Source organism: Leuciscus leuciscus (assembly GCF_965113295.1).
Source record: "Leuciscus leuciscus genome assembly, chromosome: 3".
In the NCBI taxonomy this organism is placed as follows: domain Eukaryota; kingdom Metazoa; phylum Chordata; class Actinopteri; order Cypriniformes; family Leuciscidae; genus Leuciscus; species Leuciscus leuciscus.
In genome coordinates, this window is record NC_138727.1 from 54,118,660 (window position 1) to 54,142,540 (window position 23,881).

Here is a 23,881-nt window from a genome sequence, read left to right on the forward strand (position 1 = left end):
ACAGTGTATATGTGTAGTTAAATCTCCATACTTTTGCCAATTATGTCTTCTTCATGTGCACATTTGTGAATATTGTAACATCCCAGCTAACAAAAAGACGTCCCTAGAACGTCCCTGAACGTCCTCTGCGAACGTCCTCTGGACGTCTTCGTGTAGGGTTCTTTAAACGTTCGCAGGACGTCGCGGGGGACTTTCGCAGGACGTTTGCAGGACCGTCGTGCGACGTCCCGAGGGACCTTCGTGGGACGTTTGGAAAACATTCGGGGACCTTTACAGAACGTTCATTAGAAGTCCTTTTAACATCCTTTTTTATTTTATTTTACTTGGCTAACCAAAGAAAACAGACACGTTGTAAGGAACAAAGTATTTATTTGAACAATTGTAAAGGTGTTGTGCTCTTTCCGTGTGTGTGTGTGTGTGTGTGTGTCTTCAAACGCGCTGGCAGCTGTGTGTGTGTCTCGGTCGGTCAGCTGTCGGGTTAGTCCGTTGGCAATTATTCCCCCTGGCATCTAAAACAACAAAATTAACACATTCAGTAGTGCTATGATTTTATATGTCTATATGAATATGTGAAATATAACGTCGTCTCATTTCAGCAACATTTAGCAGCTAACGTTAGTTTCGTAGTGTTAGCATAACGGTTAGCAGTGGTACACGGCGGACAACTTCAGCAAACGTTTTAAAAAGTCAAATTTTCATAATATGTAATGATGTATAGTGTTTACGATAACTAATGTATACTAATCTAAAAATTAAAAATACCTTTAAGACAGACGAAAGGGAAAACACAAGGCCGCGTCTGAGGAGGACCGTCAACTGTCACTACAGCTGAGCGTTGCCATGGAGACATGGATACATGCTGCGTGCATAATGAATGACGTCACTCGCTTAGGTGCATTTGATCATAGATAGGCTATATGCATTTGATCGTAACTTGCTGCCAAAATTATAGTGTGTAGCTATATGACACTTTTTTTTGTTATTTGAAATGCAATGTGCTATCAGTCTTAAGTGCAATAATTAGAATAATATTTTTCCTAAAATAACTTATTTTGAATAAAACCAGTCCTTCAATCGCCTGACCAACATTTTTACAGGTAGCCTAAATTAGGATACATTTGTCTTATCTGTGTTATTTTCCACTTTCTTTCCAGCATGTGCTATAAATAATATTTTTACTATAGTTTATTTTCAGTTATAAAACTATAACCTCAATCTGCAAAACAAAAACCATGTTTTTTAGATAAAATCCATTATCACAGTTAATTTAATGGATAAACAAATCCCCTTTTAAATCCAATATGGGTTTATATTTTAGTTTAATCAGTCATTTGTCTGAGTTGCAAGATGTCCGGTCTAATGATAAAAATCAAAGGCATGGGCGACTGGATTGTGTGTTGTCATGGAAATGGCATGTGAGGGAGACGTTCGCAAACTGGCACGGATAAATGTCCTCAGAACGTCCATCAGTGAACGTTCCCAAGCGGACCAGATGCGGACGTCCTCCGAAGGTCCGCTCGGGAACGTTCCAAAGCGGACCAAATGCGGACGTCCCCCGAAGGTCCGCTCGGGAACGTTCCAAAGCGGACCAAATGCGGACGTCCCCCGAAGGTCCGCTCGGGAACGTTCCAAAGTGGACCAAATGCGGACGTCCCCCGAAGGTCCGCTCGGGAACGTTACAAAGCGGACCAAATGCGGACGTCCTCCGAACGTCCGCTCGGGAACGTTACAAAGCGGACCTAATGCGGACCTAAGGGGACGTTCAAAACGTCCGGGGGACGTCCCCTGTTTGCTGGGATCACATCATTTTTCACTTTAAATGTAAAATACCCTTGAGTATTTTTTAGCTTTGACAGTATGCTAAATGTGCAATGTGTTACTGTGGTAGATCATTTTAGCCACTTGTAATTCATTTGTAACATTTTAATTGTGGTGTAATCTTGTAGACTGTCACTAGGATATTGTGAAGGTACTGTCCCTTTAATAGTGAAAGTGAAAGTGTTTTCGGTCGTATCGCGTAACCCCCCGCGCCATTGTTAGTGTCATATTCCCGTGAAAGTAAATCTGGCAGCGAAATGATCAGGGCACGATATCCCATCACATTGACACCCATACAGTGCACTAACCTGTCTTGTTAAATATCTTGTTTTGATAGACTGATTTAGCAGTTCTCCTGGCCTTCCTCTCCTTCTTTTCTTTTTTCTTTTCCCCTCTCCTTCTTTTTATGACGTACCCACATTTTTTCCCCGACATTTTCAGTCAGTCTCACTTCCACTGCTTACTTCTAACTTCAGCTGTTCTCGGATCAGCTTGAACTCTGATTGGTTCTATTCACTAGCTAGGGTGGGACTTGAGATTGTATTGGGTAATCCGCTGACTGAACTGAAGTGATTAATAACAATAGGACTAAACCATTTTTTAGGGAGGAAAGGGAGAGGAGATTGTTTAAATTTCAAGTTTTTTTTTTTTTTTTTTTGGTTTTCAGTTTCACGCAGAAAGAGACACACACACACACACAGAGACAGAGACATGATGGACGTGAAGCTGCTGTGTCTGACTGTTGTTCTTCTCTCCTCACCCCTCCTCACACTGTGTGACCCGCTGTGAGTATTAAACACACCGTTTGCTCATAGAGTTACTAATAATCAGTTTAAGATTTCAAACGCTGTGATTTGATCTCCTCAGGTTTGTTCTGTCAGCTCCTAATTTGCTGAGAGTGGGTTCCTCAGAGAACGTGTTTGTGGAGGCTCAGGATTACTCTGGAGGATCTTTTGATGTAAAAATCACAGTGAAAAAATACCCAAAGAAAGACAAGGAGATATTGTCCAAAGCAGTGACACTGACTGCAGAAAACTATTACCAGATCCTTACAGATATAAAGGTGAGAGCTACATAACAGTGCAGTGATGTTTAATTCTGATTAATTTATCATCAGATATAATTTAGGCTGATGATTATCTGTTCTCTAGATCCCTGATGATAAGGACTATTTCTCTGATGATCCTCTGGAGAAGCAGTATGTGTATCTACAAGCTCAGTTTCCATCCCACACTCTGGAGAAAGTGGTCATGGTCTCATTCCAGTCTGGATATATATTTGTACAGACAGACAAGCCCATCTACACGCCTGCTAGCACAGGTACGAGCATGTGCTAAAAAATTGGAAAAATACAACACAGTGAATTTTCAACATGTTACATAAGCATGACATAATCATATTTATTATTAAACTGACTGCTGCATGTATTCAGGGTTTGAATCTGAGTAAAAAACATCAGAACTCACATTTCAGTTTTTTGCTTTGACCTCTTTTACAGTTCAATACAGAATTTTCTCTCTGACGCCCAACATGAAACCACTCAGTCAGACTGGAGTCATGGTGGAGATCATGGTACACACTTATATAAGTGCACACTGTTAATACACACACACACACACACACACACACACACACACACACACACACACACACACACACACACACACACACACACACACACACACACACACACACACCATCCGTGTCATTTTAGCTGTGATGAGCATCATTGCACTGCTGATCTCAGTAAACACACAGTGTTAATGCTGATTTCTGTGTTGAAGAATCCACAAGGCATCACATTTTCATCAGAGAAGTTAAATCCAGTGAAAGGGATGAAGTCTGGAAGCTACGCCATTCCTGAGGTTGCCAGGTGTGTGAAACGCTGACTGAAGATATTCAACCTGAGTGAACTTTATTTAATGATTCAATGATTTCTCTTTAATTTATCTACACAATACTCATAGATGTGATCTGTGTTATGAGATTCATTTGATCTGTTGTATAATGCTTATTTAAATTTTGTTAAAGTGTTTTGAAATGTTTTTGTTTCAGTCCTGGGATCTGGAAGGTTGTCACTCGGTACACACACACTCCTCAGAAGACGTTTACTGCAGACTTTGAGGTCAAAGAATATGGTAAGATGTGTGTCAACAAAATGTGTGTTGTGTAAATGCAATAAAAAACTAAAAGAATGTTTTTATTTATTTGTGTCTTTTCTCTGGATTGGTTTATAGTGCCGCCAACATTTGGAGTCAGATTAAGACCCAGTAAGTCATTCTTCTATGTGGGTGACGAGAGCCTGACAGTCGACATTGAAGCCAAGTAAGACAACATATGTTCTGCTTCACTGTATTCAAAATTAATCTTTAATTTGTGCACACACTGATTTAAATATTTGTTTGTAAACTACAAAATAATGTGCTATGAGCAACCAAAACGTTTCATAAGTTGAGATAGTAACTTTCAAAATAATAAAGACATTTATCTTAGTCTGTGGTTATTTTCTGTTTTACTGGTAATACAAATATTGTTTCAGTTGTGTCTGACCCTTCTCACTAGATCTGCACTATACAATATGTGGTAACACTTTAATTAATCAATACAGTTTGCTTAACATTTAAATGGTTTTGTAGGAGCAATGTATTGCACTGTAAAGCTTTTGTTGTCCACCGAGTGGCGCTCTGACATATTATAATTAGAGTAACAAGAAGTGTGTGAGTCGGTAATGGGGAAGCACACAGTTTTTGAGTGTGCTAAAGGGTAGTAAGGAACATGGTAGTCTCAGCTTCAGTGACGACCATGGATGGCACACTTTACTGGAAACACTTCAGGATTTGGGAAGTCGCGATCTGATTGGTTGAATTCTACAGGATGTCTGGAAGCTGTGTGTGTTGTGTTCTTTAACTGTCCGCCTGGAAACAAATGCAGTGATGCCAAAACCCCTCGTGGAAGAAGAACGCCATGGTGTTTACAATGAGCGCTTACCAGGATCAACTAAATGCTGCATTTTCAAAAGTATGTGAAGTTCGCGGCTCCATTGTCGCAGTAAACTTTCACAATGTTCTTGAATCAATAATTTATGAGATGCACACCGGTCTGTTATTGTAGGGACATCGACTTCACATTTTCACACATGACGTGGAGCAAAACGAACTGTGATTGGTTGCGTTACATGTCAGTCAAACCAATGAAAGCTGCGATAGAGTCCAGACCTTCTGCCGTCAGTCTGAAGCTCTGGCTACGCGAGACTAGGAACATGGTGGATTATGGACAGTATGCTGGGTCTGTAATGTATGAACTCTGAGTACATGATAATGAACATTAAGGAAAGAAGTGGATTTGATGCAGTTTATTCATTGGAACAAAATAAAGAAAGACATTTGTATGCATCTACATCTGAATGTATGGACTTTGTTTGTAGGCATCAAATACTTGCTCACTCCTGTAATAAATGACAACGGCTTAATGGAAATCTGTTACAGGTTTTATATAAGATTTAATATGACAGAATCAACCTGACCTGATCATTTGGTTACACCAGGGTTTTTTGAAGTGAGGGGCACATAGGAGTATATTGGCTACTTTATTGATACTTTTAGAGCTATAGAGAAACATGGATGAACAAGAAAAATAAAGAGTGGGATGTGCTTGTTAAGTTTGTCATAAACCACAATAGACTTGCATGTCTTTTCTGACTCTGTTTACTGAACACTCATACGTATGCATGCATACATAATGACCAATGAGAAAGAGTGTTACTAACCCAAGTACTACAATCAGGATGCACTTTACTTTCTGTGAACTTGTGGAGCTGATCTTTGATTAGTTCAGATAACATTTTAAGCTGTCAAATGTTCATGTTTCAATGTGCCCCACCTATGGGGCATGTCACATTTTACTTCCATTCTTTCGGGGTAAATAAAGAAAACCGTATACACTGTAATTAATAAAAATAAAAATATAAATACTCTGTCTCAGTTTGTGTAAACCTACTTATTGTTCAGTCAAAAACTGTTAGGTTGTGTTCATTTATGCATGACTGACAAATATAAATCACATTCCGTTCATTAATTTATGTTAAAACAATGTAATCCACATGGGTGGAAATTGATATGCAATTCAAATACATAAATCTTAAGTTTAGACGTACATGTTTACATGCGCAAACAATAATGTATTACTATTGAACTTAGGGCTTTAAAGAACAGTTAAGAAGGTATACCAGCAGCCAAGGGAAGAGGTCAAATATATATAAAACTCATTAAGGATTGTGCTTGACTTGAATGATAAACTTGGCGCCTCTCTGAAATGTGTGGCCCCGCATTTAAAAAAATCCTAGATCCGCCACTGCTTTTATTCACATACAAACATTGATCAGTGAACAGAAGTTCAACTGAAACTGTTTGTGAGAACAAACCTCTTCCTAAGCTCAAACGTGCTGCGTAACACGAGAATGAACCTCATTGGTTCTCACACATCAAGCGAACATGCTTGAGCTTCTGTTTACCACAACTGGTGTGTGTGTTGATGAATGTTTATAAGTGAATAAAAGCCTAAATTAAGTCTGTTCATAGAAAGTGATCGTGTCTCTTCAGAAAACTTGGACTAAATCACTCAATATGGATTAGTTTTGTGGTCTCTTTATGAATTTATTGAAGCGTCAAAGTGTCAGTTGCGGAGCTGTCAATGGAGGGACAGAAATCTCTCAGATTTCATCAAAAATATCTTTATTTGTGTTCCAAAGTTAAACGAAAGTCTAATGGGTTTGGAATGACATGAGGATGAGTAATTACTGACAGAATGATCATTTTTGGGTGAAATAGCCCTTTAATCCAACAAAAAAAGGAAAGGAAAATAATCACTCATTGCTCTTGACTATTATAGCATTTTTAATTTGCCACTGTTTGACTTTAAAACCCTCTGGGTGACACCAGCAAACATTTATTCTGTCTGTCAGAACAGGAAAAGAGCTCCTTAACTGAATAGTTTAAAATAGTCCAAAAATTTAAATTACACCCTCATGTCATTCAAAACCTGTATGACTGTGGAGAACGAAAAGAAGTAGTTAGACAAACGTTCAAGCTGCTTTTTTTCTATGTAATGAAACGAAAGTGGACGTGGATCAAGGACAGTTGTCGTCACTGTTCAGTTTTTACAGCAGAAATTGTCTGTGCTTTTATAGGTACCTGTTTGGACAGAAGGTGGAAGGAAATGCGTTTGTGATGTTTGGTGTGATGGACGGTGAGAAGAAAACAAGTATTCCTGCCTCTCTTCAAAAAGTTCAGGTGAGAGAAATTTAACAGTTTAAAAGCTGGGCTCAATCTCATTTCTCCTCACCTAGAGAGTGACTTAAAACATTAAATACATTTTTTATCTTGTCTTGTAGACTGATGTTAATGTCTTTCTCATATGAATAGATAATGAAAGGAGAAGGTACAGCAGAACTGAGCAGGGAGATGATCACTAAGACCTTTCCAGACATTAAGCAGCTGGTTGGACGATCAATCTATGTTTCAGCCAGTCTTTTAACAGAAAGTGGTAAGACTCAACAGATACTGTACATCTGTATGTTTACATGCCTGTGTGTGATTGTGTATGAGAGGCTAATCCTGTGTGTGTGTGTGTGTGTGTGTGTGTGTGTGTGTGTGTTTCAGGCAGTGAAATGGTGGAAGCAGAAAGGAGAGGCATTCAGATTGTGACGTCACCGTACACCATCCACTTCAAAAGAACACCACAATTCTTCAAACCTGGGATGCCCTTCAGTGTCTCGGTATAAACATTAGAAAGTAGGGGTGTGCGATATGACAAAGTCTGCATGAAACGAAATTTGCGATAGTCTTTTTTTTTTCTTCTTTTTTTTGGCATATATATGTTTATATAGATATAGAAATAAAGATATATTTTGCCATATCGCCTATCCCTAATATAAAGTTGCAAACCTGAAGGGTTGCAGGAACTGAGGAACAATTTCATAAATATATTACTTATTTATTTTGCTCTGGGTTCTATAACAGGTTTACGTAACAAATCCTGACCAGACTCCTGCTGAATATGTGGAAGTGGAGGTCAATCCTGGAGGGTTCAGAGGTCAAACAAGAGCCAATGGCATTGCGAAGGTTACCGTCAACACTCTAGGAGGATCTTCTACACTGCAGATCACTGTAAGACCTGCAAACTCAACTAATGTTCAGTCACTTTCACTGAAGAACTGGTGGAAAATGGATCAGTTAACATATGTTGAACAAGCAATGGATTATACTACAATACACTTTAGAAAACAGTGTATTTGTTCTTTTCAGGCAAAAACCAAAGATCCACAATTAAGAGATGAACAGCAGGCAGTGAAGACGATGACGGCTCTTGCTTACATTTCCAAAGGAGACTCCAAGAATTACTTGCACATCGGCATTGATGCTGCAGAGCTTCAGATCGGTGATCAAATGACAGTCAGTCTCAACACTGGACAAAGTCTAGGAGTCAAAGATCAAGATTACACATACATGGTAAAGATTATAGTTATTTCATATTCAGCTGCATCACAAATGTATTTATTATGTCAATATTTGATTAACTACCAAAGCTTGTGTTTGAAACCATATAAATGTCATAAATACTGTTAACTCATCTGCCTCATTTTCAGATCTTAAGTAAAGGTCAGATTGTTAAAGCAGACAGGTTCAAGAGGAGAGGACAGGCTCTAGTGACGCTGTCTCTACCTGTAACCAGAGACATGGTGCCGTCCTTCCGCTTTGTGGCTTATTACCATGTGGGCTCGTCTGAGGTGGTGTCTGATTCATTCTGGGTCGACGTGAAGGACACGTGCATGGGAACGGTGGGTCAACCTCAACCATCACAAGAAATAGTTGACATGCTAATCAACTAGATCTGATTCAGTGTCTCTCGTTTTAACAGCTCAAGCTTCAGGTGAAGGACAAGATGAATACCTATGGCACAGGAGATGAGGTCAGGCTGCAGATAACTGGAGATCCTGGAGCTAGAGTTGGGCTGGTGGTGGTTGACAAGGCTGTGCATGTCCTTAACAAGAACAGACTCACTCAGACTCAGGTGAAGGACCTTCTTCAGACTTCATGGCACAATCAGCTCTGATTTAAACTGCATGTAACTGGTGTCTTTTTTGCACCTCTAGATCTGGGACGTCATAGAGAAACATGACACCGGCTGTACGGCAGGAGGTGGAAGGGACAGTATGGGGGTTTTCAGTGATGCAGGTCTGATGTTTGAGTCCAGCACCGCAGGAGGAACCGACACCAGAACAAGTATATATGTATATTTGTACTTTCTTCAATTTTAATAAAAAATACCATTATATTTTATTTTATATTTCACTACAAACAATCCATAGGGGCAGTTTCCATGAACATACAATTAAAATAATTTCTTACAGATTTGCCCCTGAATGTCTCCAGTGTCTGTATGTTAACTAATTTAAGTTGGTATAATCGGCGCTGGAAAAGCACTGCACCAAGTTCAATTGTAGTGAATTCCCTCTCACACATTAGAGTGCCATATGCTAATTTCATTGTAATTAAATTCCCTCTAGCGCCGGAGTGTCCCTTCCTTTCAAAGAGAAGACGGAGATCACCGGGTGAGAATCTGCTCTTATGATTCGACCCTTTTAAAGATTAAACATGTTTTTAATGTTCATCTCTGCTGTTGTTTTTCTATCATTGTGGCTTGAATGGACCCTGTATTGGAATAAAGTTAACATAATCTCGAGGATTATCAGAAAATGCTAGTAATGATCCAGCCATGATGTCTACAGAGCCTGTTAAGGGACATGGTGGGAAAAAATATGAGATGTGAGGAAAAATATTATGACAATACTTTTGCATTCTCTCACAAATGTGTAGCATTCCCCCAATAAACTTTCAGACAATAAATGATTGGTAAATCAGTGCATAGGGTTCTAGCACCATCGGGGCTTGGTACCCTAATACATTTTTACTTGACTTTGTAAAACTCAAACTTGTTTACAAACTTTTGATTGTTTGTCCTTTTGCTTTAAAAGGTCTATTCTGTCTCATTTTTATCTGTTACAACAGGTGATGATGATGATGACTATTATACAGACTCTGGTGAGATCGTGTCACGTACTCAGTTCCCTGAGAGTTGGCTTTGGGAAGAGATTGATCTATGTGAGAATTGGTGAGTAGGAGACTTTTAGACAAAAGCTGTGAGTTTAGCCCCGTGCACACCACTAGTGACTCGTAGCAAGTAATGTACATTATCTCATTCACAGAGGTGGGTAGAGTATCCAAAAACTGTACTCAAGTAAAAGTACAAGTACTTATAGAAATATTTACTCAAAGTAAAAGTGAAAGTAATAATCTTAATAGTTACTTGAGTAAGAGTAAAAAAGTATCCAATGAAAAAACTACTCAAGTAGCTAGTTACTTCGGATCATATAGACCTATATATATATATATATATATATATATATATTAGTGCTGTCAAAGTTAGCGCGTTAATAATGCGTTAACGCAAAATCATATTAACGGCACTAATTTTTTTAACGCACGATTAATGCAGCGCGTATTTTCTGTTTGGCCCGTGGCCCAACCCCTAGTTGGAGAAATGGAGATACACAGTGTTGCCAACTTAGCGACATTGTAGACCCCTTTAGCGTTTTTTTTTTTTTTTTTTTAAAGCGCCCAAACCTTATTTAGTTTCTGAGAATCGCCAGTATTGCTCTCCCAGCATGCGCGTGCACCTCTCTCTCTCTCTGCGTCTCGCGCTGCAGAGAGGAGCAGCGCTTTAACCCTCTGGGGTCTGATGTGTTTTTGGGGCCCTGGAGGTGTTCTGACATGCTCTGACATTTGTGCTTTTTTCAGTTATTTATAAACATGTTAATGGCAAAGGTGTAAATTCACTCTATATAGCACAAACAGGGCTACCAAAATATGTGATCACCATGCATGTATAATTTTGAATTTTTAAGAGAATAATGTTTATGCGTGGTTATTGAAAAAAATAAAAATGAAAGTTGCTGAAATAAGACCACAAAACTCATAATAAATATGTGTCAATAAGACTTTTGACTAATGGATCTTGTCGCTTTGAGTTCTGGCTTCAAAATTATGTGAAAATAGTCTTGCTTTATCGTTCACATAAAACAATACATTGAATTAAATTGATGTAAAACAGGTTTTGCTTGGAAAGCCAATATGCGAGGAGGGCGTGAACGAGGAGTGGTTTACACCTGAGAATACAATGTCCCACCCACTCTGCATAATTAGCCATTCATTCAGGTGTGACACTGACTGAGCCACAATGCAAGGACAAAAGATATATTTAGAAGAAGACTTGTATTGACCATTTAAGATTTTGCTTACATCTATCTTGTAAATATGTTTTGCTATTTTATTAAAAAGGTTACAATTACAACAATAATTACAATTTCAACAATATTTCAAGTGTACTCTTTCTTTGTAAAAAAAAAAAAGATTATAGGCCTACATTTTATCTATGTATTCATTAGTTTGAATATAGCCAACATTGGAACAGCTAACATCTTAGTTGATGAATGAGTATTTTATATATATAGAAATTGCTAAACAAAAGCTTATTTGATGTGGCAGTATATTCTACAGTAAAAACTGTACCCAAATCTAGTCAACAAAATGTTGTCTTTCATATTTCGCCTGACTGTAACGTTGTTTTTATGAAATATTAGGGCATATTGTTAATTTGCAGTTTAATACGTTGCTTATACAGTTGCCACTGTTGCCTTTGGCTTGCTCAGTTGGGGATATTTTGGGGATATTTAATTTAATTTTATCAATCAATAAATTCCTCTTGAAACAAACTTTGTTGTATTATTTTAATTTAATACTGTGAAGCTGCTTTGATGCAATCTGTATTGTGAAAAGCGCTATACAAATAAACTTGACTTGACTTGACTTGACTTATACAAATAGCCTACATTTCGATTTTTACTCATCTCAGTATAGCAATACAGTTTGCTAAAACATCATCATTCATTCACACACGCGATTTAAATTTAAACTGTCTTTTTGCAAGCTGTGGTAAACAGCGCGCATCTCTGCCGTTCATTCATTCATAAACAGAAACCCGATTCACGTGAGAAGGAAAAAAAACTTACTACAGTATTCCTCAGCTCGCTCCTCGATATACCCGCACTTCTGAGGGACATTTTCCATTATTATTATTCCTCACAGCGCTGCGAGACGGTGTAAACAAGTAATGATCTGAATAAACTTGTGTTTTCTCAAGCTGATATGGGGGCGTTCACAGGTTTTGCGTGGATTGCCTCAGCCATTTTGCCTCAGCCATGCGTTTGAATAGCGCGCGCGCTCTCCGTGGGCGGAGTCACATTACATTTGAATGAGCTGTAATGAGCTCGACTGGAATCGCTCTCTTTTAATACAGATTTCACAAGATGAGAATATTTGTTTTTTATATAAATTACTTCATTTAAAAGAAGAGAATTCAAGCTTCATGCCTGTGTGTCTGTATGCCTGTTTGACTGAGTATTCGCTCAGTTATTGTTCATTTTCGGACGCGTTTCAGAATGGACTTCACTGGCAGAGAGAAGGCAGAACTCGCTTCGTGTTTATTTTTCTTTATTTGGCAAAAAGCACAACACTTTGTTTTTATTGTGAGTATACACAAAAATAATACACATTTAACAGAATCGATTGATGTATGAAACTCATATGGAAAATCAAAGTCAACAGAGTATTTATGAGTTTCTTTTACACTGATAAAAAAAAAGCGAGCTGGTATCGCCTGCGATACAGCCGACCTCAGGGGGTTAATTCAGTTAAACACAGATATTATGTTGCTTCTCTAATTTTACATGCAAGTATAGCCGAAATCACAGCACAGATATTGTCTTTATCTTATGTGTATTTGATTTCATCAGACGACGGCTCGATTATCAGGATTTTTGTGCAGATTAACATCTTGGAAGGGAGAGCTGGTTATGTCTTAATGGGTCGATAATTTCATATCATTCCGTTGTTTGACAACAGAAACAGTAAAATATACCAATGAAAACAGTTTTATTGAGAGTTTAGCTTCATCAAAATGGGCACAGAGAAAGACAAACTAATGTAATAATAAAAATGTAATAATAAATAATAAATGTACATTTAGCATTTTCAGAAGAGCTGCCCTGTCATGCAAAAATCTAAACATGTTTGTGTTAGTAAATTGCTCAGTGCGAAGAAAGAGAATAATGGGAACCTGGTATTTCTTTGTTCTTTCTACATGTGTCTAATAGACATGAACAAGTTCTTTGAAAAACATCGTCTTCATGCTCTATGTTGACTATGGTTTCAATAATAAACATACATTTGCATAAAGCATCCATATTTATCCATGCCCATGTTGATTAGAGTATTACAAACTTGAAAAGTATTAATTTAAGGTACATTTAGAACAAATAAAAAATGTGCGATTAATCGCGAGTTAACTCATGACAATCATGCTATTAATCGCGATTATTGACCGCCCTAATATATACTATATATATATATATATATATATATATATATATATATATATATATATATATATATATATATGAAGACTTCATGATGCAAAAACCTCTGAGTGCCATCTGAAATTTTCTTCTAAAACAAGCATTTTTATCAAGCTCGTATATTTAAGTTCAGTAATTTCACTTTAATGGCAATTAATAGGCACTTTTCATTGCCATTTAAGTGAAATAACTGAACATAAACATACACGCTTGATAAAAATGCTCTTTTAGAATAAAATTTCAGATGGTACTTAGAGGCTTTTGCATCTGAAGTCATCATATATATAAAATGATATTATTTAGATATTTTTTTATTTAAATGACTATTATTATCATAAGTAGATAGGCTATCTTTGCAACAAAAACAGAAGAGACAAGCATTATTTCTGCCATCTGCCAAACTCTTCACATGTGCTCGCGCTCATGACTGCTACTAACATCTGAACACACACACACAAAAAAAGTACATCGACGGATCTTCTTCTGTCTGTTCTCCAAAATATAATCAAATGTGTATTTCTGCAAGCATGTTTAAACTGGTTAACTGTGTCTACGGCAGGCAAAGGCATTCGTTTTCAAGTCGAGTTCGCACGCCACTGCGCAATACACACAAACTACCGCGGGATCATAAACTGTGGACTGTGGACAATGGTAGCTTATTTAATATATAAATTAATGTATATGTCCAAAAAACGGGTAATGTCATACTTTCTAGTAGTGCTATCGTGGCGTAATAATCTGTTTGGTTGTAAAATGAATTACCTGAGTGAAATGAAATCGAATATATCGTCCTGTGGAATCATTCATTCACAGACAGCTTACGAAGATGTTCTACTAATAAAGATCTTCATCGCTGGCAAAAATATGATGCATTTGCAGATTTGCTTTCACTTGACTGTATAGGTCCACGGCCACTTCATCTAACGCTCTTGATGTTCTTAAATCTTCCTGTTACGACTCCGAGTCGAGTGTGAATTGAAATCGCTTCAGACGATTCAGTGCGTGCAGGAAACTGAACAGTTCATTCAAACTGATTCGCGAACCGATTTAGACAGATCTGCCAACTTGTTTGATGAAGTCTTTGAACAGAATCGACTCAAAAGAGTGATTCATTTGTGAATTGAGCATCGCTCAAGCCCAGAAAAAAGATACAGCGCGCTTGGAATAAACTACGCATTTAACACATATTGCATTAAAATAAAGTAACGAGAGGAACGTCGCCCAACGTAACGAAGTAAAAGTACATTTTTTTTCATTAGAAATGTACTCGAGTTAAAGTAAAAGTACCCACATTCAAATCTACTCTTAAAAGTTAAATTTTTCCAAAAAAATACTCAAGTAAATGTAACGAAGTAAATGTACTTCGTTACTACCCACCTCTGCTCATTCGACGAGAGCTGTTGGCGACACATTGTGGGTCCTATTTTAACGATCTGAAACACAAGTATCAAACGCGAAACGCAATGACTTTGTGGGCGGATCTCGGGCGCTGTTGCTATTATACCGGTGGGATAAATACTCTTGCCCTGATGCAAATCTAAAATGGGTTGGTCTGAAGCTACATTACTCATAGGGGTGTAAATTGGACAGTTCATCCCGATACGATACGATATCGATTCTCTCAGCCAGCGATACAATATTTGCTGATACCTCAAAAAATTCTGCAATGCGATTACGATTCGATTCGATTCAGGGGTATATTGATCAATTAATCGATATTTAGATATTATGTTCACACAACCAGTTACGTTTTTATTAACTTACAAATGCAACCAAAATATATAACATGAACGTTTAATTAAACTCTTTGAAAATTGCACACCCTCTCCCAATTGGGACATTTACAACAGAAGAGGTAATTTGCAAGTACTCCGTTCTTGTTTTTTTTTCATAAATCATGTTTTTTATTATTATTGTGCATTCCAAGTAATATCAATCAAACTGCAGCTGGGTTGTTTTGATTAATAATAATAATAACTTAAAAAATACAGGTAAATTACAAAATTAAAGTTAATTGAAAGTATGTTTTTTTAGCAGGGCAGATACATTCACATTTCATCTTTCTGAGTCAAACAAAACCAAGTAATTGCTATGATAAATAATACAACACTCGGTTAATCTTTGTAACGTTAATCTCCTCAGCTGACATAGACGCCTGACAAACTTTGTTGTTGTGATTATTGAGCTTTTCCCTCACCACTAAACGAGCTGCTTTAGTAAGGTTCCATGAAAATGTTTCAGTTTTTATTTTCCTTTTACGCCCCGAAGAAGATATACGGGTTCATCAAGTTCATTGAAATTATCCATCCTCGATCACTTTAGTCAGCTTTGACGAAACTCCTCTTAGCCAGCGCGTCTTTTCAAAGTGACATCTGACCTGAATACTGCGCGCTGACTCGCTAAAACGGACTTAACGTGTTGTGTTCACCAACAAGGGTGCCACTGCTTGTCTGTTTCTGCTGTAAAACATGAACTTGCGATGCCTTGACAGCGGACAATACCGTCTTTTGTGAAAAAACTTGTTTAGGGTTCAGTCAGTCTTGTCAGGCGTCTATTTCAGATGAGGAGATTAACGTTATAAAGACACACCGGCAGACAGTATGGTTGGTGAGTAAACGGAAATGTGCGCTTTGGCGGAAGGATGTTACGTGGGAACGTGTTACGTGGATAGTGTCAAAATAAAGGTGTATATCGATATTTTACGTGTGGAATCGATGCATCGTATCGCTAGACGTTATATCGATGCATCGATCCATATCGATGTATCGTTACACCCCTAATTACTCATAGGTGTGGTTTGGGCGTAACGTGAAATAAACCAATCAGAGCGTCATCTCACATTCCCTTTAAGAGCAGGCGCGCTTGTTCCATGGCGGATTGCTATTATAACGGCGGATTTGCCAGGCGCGCGCCAGGAGCGTTTCACAGCCGAGGAGACCGATGTTCTCGTCAGGGCCGTAAAACACAGAGAAGTGACATTATATGGGGAAGGGAGAAACACACCCAAATTAATAATATTTATATATAATAATATAATAATATATATAATATAATAATATCCTGAATAATTTGGGTAAATGTGTAAGCTAGATTTATGCCTATTTTTTCACATCTTCATGGACACCACAATGATTTCCCTCATGGGGAATATTTTTCCTTGTAATTATGTATGGTTTGCAAAATTGTCAACTTCTGCGTCTGTGTAGGTGAGAGAAGCAAAGTGTACGCGTTGTGCACACGCTACATTATGGCCAAGCATTCGCCCTTAGAATAGCTTAAAATAACTGACTTTAGACTAGGTTTTTCCTGGTCTGTGGCGGAATTGTTTTCTGAAACTGCAAAATAGCACCAGGGAACGTTTGCGCCGGAACATGCCTCCTCTTTTCGCTGAACCGCCCCTGGAGCGCAAGTTCATTCCCTAATTTACAGATGTGCGTCTGTGGAAGGAAAAGTCCGCTGTGCGTCGGGTGCAAAATAGGAGTGATACATGTGTCGGTGTACAAAGTCAATTGCGCTGGGTGCAAGATAGGGCCCTGTGTGTGTGTGTGTGTGTGTGTGTGTGTGTGTGTGTGTGTGTGTGTGTGTGTGTGTGTGTGTGTGTGTCTGACGATAAACAACCATTAAAATTCTACATTCAGTATTTCAACAGTTTTTGTTGTATTTTCCTCATATCTCAGTCCAGCACCAGTCAGAGATAAAGTGATCTACCTGAAAGACTCTATTACTACCTGGCAGATCTTGGCTGTCAGTCTGTCACCAACACTTGGTAAGATGAAGCTTCAAAAACAGGATACATGGTCTGAAAAACATCATCTTCATCATCCAGGAGCTGCTGCTTTAAACCCTTCTGTGTGTCTGTGTTCCTCCTCAAAGGCATCTGTGTGGCAGAACCTGAGGAGATTGTAGTTTTTAAGAGCTTTTTCATTGACCTCAAGATCCCTTATTCAGCTGTGCGCGGTGAACAACTGGAAATCAAGGCCATTATTCACAACTACACACCAAGAAATCTGAAGAAGGTAGATCTGATTTAATATTAAAAAATATTTTTTAATTTATGTTATCCATTAAAACCATGTTCATCATAATAACTATTTCTGCTGGAGTCAAATCATAGACATATCAGAAATATCTACTGTCATCACACATTTTATCTTCAGTTGAAATGCATTTACTTTGGAGGAAGTTTCCTCTAGATATTGAAGTGATTTGTGTCTCGCTCTCCTGTTTTCACCAGGTGCGTGTGGAGTTTATGGAGAAGTTTGAAGATGTTTGCAGCTCTGCCAGTAAGAAAGGCAAATACAGAACAACAGTAAACATTGACAAAGACTCCAGCATAGCGGTTTCATACGTGATTATTCCCATGACTCTGAGAAAACACATGATTGAGGTGAAAGCTGCAGCATATGATTCTCTCCACACTGATGGAGTGAGAAAGACCCTGAAGGTGGTGGTACGTCTGATGGCATTCCTGTCAATTTTGATTTGGTCATTCATTAATTTAATAATCAATAGATATTTGTAATATTTTGAATAGATAAACTCTCTCTCTCTCTCTCTCTCTCTCTCTCTCTCTCTCTCTCTCTCTCTCTCTCTCTCTCTCAGTCTGAGGGTGTGCTGACTCCATTACACAGACCAAACGTGGAGCTCAATCCTGTTAAGAATGGTGAGATTTACTGTGAACCACAAATTAACACTGCTGTGTTATACTTGCATTATACAACATTACACACATTACACTTCCAGCCAATTATGAAAAAAAAAAACTTTTCTAAATTTCATTATAGTTTGAGTTAATCAAGAGATCAGAATGAACTCCTACACTTTTGTAGTTACTCCTACTCTTACTCACAAAAGCGTACAAAATGTTACCAACTCATTACTCTTCCTTCATCTTCCTCTTTGTCTCTGTTTCTCATCCCAAATGGAACAGGGGGAACACCTATAGTTATTAAAGTTGAAACACCAGCTGATCGGGTTCCAGACACTCCTGCTATCACCTACATCTCGATTACTGGTGAGGAAAAATATGTTTTCTTGAATGTGTAATGATTATTTCTTAAAGGTTGTATGCATGTTTTTGTTTAAAGAGAGATGAAGCTATATCATCTGATGGCATCCATCTGTTTCTTCTACTCCAGGTGTTTTGTAGTAATATTTGAAGATATTACCGCAGTACTTAATGCTCGGGCTGGTTTGTAATAATTACAATTGCAACTATGTTCTGTATGAGGATGCTGAGAAGGTTTCTTTCAAGATTTGATTCTCTGCTTGTGTGGTTTAAGTTTACGCACTTGATTAAAAATCTGGTGTAAATGAAACCAAGATGCATTGTGATCAAAACCACATTCTAGATGTAATGACCTCAAATAATTATTTAATTTGTTTTATGACTTTGTTTATTGTAGATAATTTGCACTAATATAATGTAAAGGGGATTAATATGGAGGGCCTCGGAGAATATGTATACTGTTGGGGGCGCTGTGAGAAGAAAAGACTAGTGAGTAAAAGGGAGAGAAGAAGCGCAGTTAACGCATGTTGTTGTTCATGTTAAAACTTTCAGCCCCAAAATCTGTCGCAGAAAACAAAAGAGAAAAAACAACCGGGGCAAATAAATCTACAGAAAAGAAAAGGTTGTCGTTGTTATTGTCCAAGAGGGCAACATGGACAGCTGATTTAATACACACAAATATCCCATGAATTGCATTATTCCACTTGAAATCTACCGCTTGCCACAAATGCTCACTCAAGTAACTTTTTCTAATTATCTTCGCTTGTAATCCCTATTAGCACACTTTACTGTGAGAATGTTTGTAAAGCAGTGCATTGCAATTGACCTTAGCACTAACATTTTGAATTATCCTTTGATGTTTTTAAAATTCTGTAAACTAAGAAAATATTTTAACATAACCTGTAAGAATATAAAAATTTCACTTACAGTTTTAGCAGGTAAGTGCAATCTGATCTTTAATCTTTCCACGCCATTGAGGCAATTTTTCATCTTTCCAGGTTTTCACTGTTACACAGTAGGGTGCGCTATTACGCACCTTCTGAAAGAGTACTGAATCTCCTGATGAAAACACATGCGAGAAAGATGCAGAAACGTGTAATATCATATGTAATCATATGCATATGTAAAATAACACTATAATCAACATTAAACAGCATATAAATCAAAACTGCCCAAAGTTACTGAATGAAACGAGCTATAGGACTGTGAAGCTTTGATGATGTTGATGGACTCGATCTTCTCCATCTATGATTCATCTTTCCGAATCCGATCTGGATGTAGTCTTTGACAAAAATGTGATTTTTCTAAGCTTTTTGTTCAAAATTATGCTTTTTTTTTTTTTAAATGCATGAAGCTAGAATTATTATTATTATTATTATTATTATTTTATCAGGTTTGTTTAAAAGCCTAGGGTCTGTTCTTTCTTTTGATATATTGCGTGTTCAGATATTCATACAACAAAATATTCTGGGGGCCATGAAACTTTTGTGAAAATTATCAAAAACGCTGGTGGGGAAAGAGTTAAAGAATTTGAAATTGTCTAGATACAAAACCAAATAGTGTTGAGAATGTTACATACAAAATATTCCATCTTGACGAAGATGATAATAAAAAACTGAATTCTCAGCCTGCTCTTTCCTCCTTCCAGGTGAAGAGATCTCTCAGACAGTCGAGCAGGCCATCAGTGGAGACTTCATGGGTCGCCTTATTGTCCAGCCCAGTGGTGATGGAGAGGAGAACATGATCAGTATGACTCTACCTGTCATTGCCACTCATTATCTGGACAGCACCAATCAGTGGGAGACTGTTGGAATAGACCGCCGTAGTGAAGCCATTAACCATATCAACACAGGTCATCAGAATACAATAGATATAGGCCTAAAGAAACTGAAATAAAATTAAAAAAGCACTCTCAAAAATGCTCTTGTGAAAAATGTGGGGAAAAAATATATAATGAATAAATATTATTTCTTTATCTTTTGTGTATTAAGGTTATCAGCAGCAGTTGAGTTACCGTAAACCAGATGGATCCTACACTGCTTCAATAGACAGGCCGAGCAGCACATGGTAAAGTCGGTTTGTTTCATTTCATGCCTGATTTCTCCTGTCTTACATATTGTATTATTGTTATAATAGTAAAAATAATTTGAACATGTAATTAATTTGATTTATTAATTTCTTTCTGTTTGTCTGTTAAAGGCTGACTGCATATGTTGCTAAAGTCTTCGCCATGGCCAATAACTTTGCTACTATAGAAGAAAATGTGCTCTGCAGCGCCCTCAAGTGGCTGGTTCTCCACAAACAACTTCCAGGCGGCTCCTTTAAAGAGGATTCACCTGTAATTCATGGAGAGATGATGGTAAGTTGAATGTGGCCTGTTTGTGTCCACCTGTGTTCAGAAAAGAATAATTCACGCAGCAGATGAAATGATTCAGAACCAGAATTTTTTTCTTTGTGATCTCTGTGGTTTGACTCTTTGACTGATGATTCCCACACTTTATTTGCATGTCCGTCTTCACAGATAAGATCACAGTTGGACGCTGTAAGACGTAGTACACCACCATGACTTGTTGAGTATCAACTCAAGAGCTTGTTCTCCATTTAAACCAGGAGCTAAATCCTTTTAAAACTCTTTGCAAACCGTAAAACTTTGACGCCACGACCATTTATGTGTGGGTCTCGTTCCATACTGAAATGTTTGGAGCACACGGCCAATTCATCCTCTCACACGAGTGAATGTCAAAATAAAAGACCTCCTTTACCATAACACAAATAAAAGCCAAGATCAAAAAATGAAATGCCATACAAAAATAAATAATACATAAATCGTTTAAGGACTATGAAAATAATAAAGCAGACAATATAAAACAAAGTCATTAACAGCCAGTACTAACCATAGACTGTAAAAAAATATGGATGTCGTGTCCGTGACGTCACCCATAGGTTTCTAAATAGCATTTTTGAAGCCAAAAAGTGGGTGGAGCCGGCCATCGCCATCTTGGCAGCACGTCACTCCCGGATAACAGATTAATCTGATGCGGGATGTGGGTGGAGCTGAAGTGCCTGTTGCTGAAACCACGCCCACCTAGCTCGACGTGATCAAGTTAGCTCAGGCTAATGGTGCGTTCACACCGGACGCGAATAGCGCGTCAGGCGCGAGTGATTTCAATGTTAAGTCAATGCAAAGACGCGTTACGCGCGTAAAAAAATCCTGCGGCGCGAATGAGGCGTAGAGCGCGGCGCGGTAGACGCGAATACGCCTCATTCGCGCGTCAAGTTCGCGCGAATAGCGCGAATTGAGCATCTGGCGCATTAAGCGCGTTACGCGCGAATGATTTTATTAGTGCTATTTGTGCATTCACGCGTTTGACGCGAATTCGCGTCTGCCGCCCGAGTTGAAAAATCTGAACTTCTGCGTCAATTCGGGCCGCGTTAACCAATCAGGAGCCTGCTTGCTGCTGTCACGTGGTGAAGTGACAGTTTATAATGTTATTTTATGTTTGGCCTCGATAAATTATTTTGTAATATGACTAAAATGCTTGGTGTGCAAAGCAAATCTTTCACATAAAAACTCGATTTCAATATATGAGAGATACTCATTTTGTATTGAATGCTATTTATTCCATATCTATTCTAGATTATATGAAACATTCTAATGTAAAGACAACAAACACAATTTAGTGTATTAAAACTTTTTTAAAAAATCACAGGACAGGTTTCACTTTTGGAGGCTGGCTCCATTTATTATCAAAACAAAAATAAATGACAGATTAGGTGGGTGCGGGCGAGGGTGAACCTCGTGCCGGGCTGTAGAGCGTGGGCTCGACAGGCATAGACCACTTGAGGCCGAGGCCTTATACGGCCTACGCTGTCCTCGTCAGCGTCCTCACCGTTAGGTCCACCAAACCTAGCTCCTGGACCAAATTGTGAAACTCCTGAAACCCTCCGGAGGGTCTGGTGGACCCGAGTACAGCGACGATGTCCCCTACGCAGCTGTTTCTGCTCTCCAGAGCATATACGAGCGGTGACTCTCTCGATTAATGCTAATGCTAATGCTAATGCTCGATAAACATCTAAAAAAGATGGCCGCCAAAACTTTCGCCTCTGACGCGCGTAAATTTCGCTTCAAACTTTTGTTTTTACGCGCGTTAGACACGCGAATTAACAAAAAGTGGTCAAGCGTCAAACTAGACGCGGTAGACGCGAATTTGACGCGCTATTCGCGTCCGGTGTGAACGCAGCATTAGGAGCCAATGCTATATGCTACTGGCAGTACCGTCGCAAGTGCTGTGCCAAGTGTGTGACCGCACAGGGCCTCGCGCTAAAGTGGCAGCTGACTTGATGATGTAAAGCCAATAGTTAAAGTTCATGTTTTTGCCCCATAGCTAAAAGTGAGACTATCGTGATGCTGTATTATTTTGCTAGTTAAAAATGTATTATGCAGTAACTTAAAATATTGCTTTGAGCGTGTGTGTGTGACAGTGATTCATGCGCATACATGTCAGTCGTCATCGCAAGTCAAGTTCGTAAAGCTTTATTCAGTCCATTTTCAATTCTAATTTTGTCCGCCTCTCAAATGGGGCCATAGATATTACCTAAGAAGTTCAAGTAAATGCGCTGGAAAGCCGCGCTCATTCAAGGATTTACATTTATTGCATGGACGGAGAGTAAGCACTGACACCTGCAGGATTTCATCTGACGGTAAAGAACCAAAAATATATAGTCTATCTGTTCCATGAGAGCAACGGTGTGTACGAGTGTAGCCTCTATATTTATAGACTTTTTTAAATCTGAAAACTCCAAAAAGCAACAAAATTGTCAGACATCCATATCATGAGTGCATGTTCACAGAGGAATCCAACTGAAAAACAGCACTGGTTGTTCTCTCGATACTCGACAACGACGGAAATCAACGGCGTGGGCGAAGGTATACTGGGTGTATTAAACTGCATGTAATAATCGCGAAAAAAGCACAAACACGGCAGAGATGCCAAGTTCAGCGGATGGAATTAGCTGAGGTGTCGGGATGCTAACAGACAGCAGACAAACGGCTAGCAGTGACAGCAGCTGCAACCCACCTGTCACTCAAGTGGCCATGCCCTTAATTATGCAGAATTTTATAACTAATGAAATAATGATTGTTAAAACACATCAAACACCATCAGATCATATTTTCTCTTTGTTCATCTGGCTGTTATAACTCAGTTACAGCAGCCAAATTATATCTAAAGTTAATAGTTTAAAGGTCATGAGCCCAACTAAAACAAATACTGATCACCATAATGGTAACTTAAAATTAGTCATTTTCTCCTTCAGTGATTCTGATTGTTAATATCAGGTGTCTTCAATAATGCTCAATCATCACTAAATTAATCACTTCATTATCTCATTAACTTCAACACTGCTTCAGTGTTACTTATAATTTTTGCTGTGTAAGACATCTATAATAATCATTATAGTGAACTATAAAAGACGTCACAGCCATGATAAAATGTTATATTGTAGCTTACTGCATTTTAACCAGC

At 38.3% G+C, this 23,881-nt stretch overlaps 1 protein-coding gene across 7 annotated transcripts in view; it reads left to right on the forward strand.

Annotated features, from left to right (window-relative positions):
• The window catches only part of LOC309493636 (complement C3-like), a 233,196-nt gene that overhangs the window by 196,352 nt on the left and 12,963 nt on the right, over positions 1-23,881 (forward strand). Inside the window, exons 1-25 of one of the 7 annotated variants that reach the window (XM_082162782.1) lie at positions 2,474-2,603; positions 2,686-2,881; positions 2,970-3,138; positions 3,317-3,390; positions 3,603-3,691; positions 3,874-3,956; positions 4,056-4,143; positions 7,004-7,106; positions 7,239-7,359; positions 7,476-7,591; positions 7,836-7,982; positions 8,121-8,324; positions 8,462-8,653; positions 8,734-8,886; positions 8,969-9,098; positions 9,383-9,431; positions 9,886-9,987; positions 17,026-17,114; positions 17,222-17,364; positions 17,583-17,798; positions 17,951-18,011; positions 18,279-18,362; positions 20,005-20,208; positions 20,348-20,423; positions 20,556-20,715. The exons of 2 other annotated variants lie outside the window; for them this stretch is intronic. In XM_082162782.1, the coding sequence (XP_082018908.1) occupies positions 2,530-2,603; positions 2,686-2,881; positions 2,970-3,138; positions 3,317-3,390; positions 3,603-3,691; positions 3,874-3,956; positions 4,056-4,143; positions 7,004-7,106; positions 7,239-7,359; positions 7,476-7,591; positions 7,836-7,982; positions 8,121-8,324; positions 8,462-8,653; positions 8,734-8,886; positions 8,969-9,098; positions 9,383-9,431; positions 9,886-9,987; positions 17,026-17,114; positions 17,222-17,364; positions 17,583-17,798; positions 17,951-18,011; positions 18,279-18,362; positions 20,005-20,208; positions 20,348-20,423; positions 20,556-20,715 (3,123 nt within the window). In that variant the 5' untranslated portion in view covers positions 2,474-2,529. Of the gene's footprint in view, positions 1-2,473; positions 2,604-2,685; positions 2,882-2,969; positions 3,139-3,316; positions 3,391-3,602; positions 3,692-3,873; positions 3,957-4,055; positions 4,144-7,003; positions 7,107-7,238; positions 7,360-7,475; positions 7,592-7,835; positions 7,983-8,120; positions 8,325-8,461; positions 8,654-8,733; positions 8,887-8,968; positions 9,099-9,382; positions 9,432-9,884; positions 9,988-17,025; positions 17,115-17,221; positions 17,365-17,582; positions 17,799-17,950; positions 18,012-18,278; positions 18,363-20,004; positions 20,209-20,347; positions 20,424-20,555; positions 20,716-23,881 lie in introns of those variants that run through there. 4 more of the 7 variants (XM_082162784.1, XM_082162788.1, XM_082162789.1 and 1 more) reach the window with 4 other exon arrangements.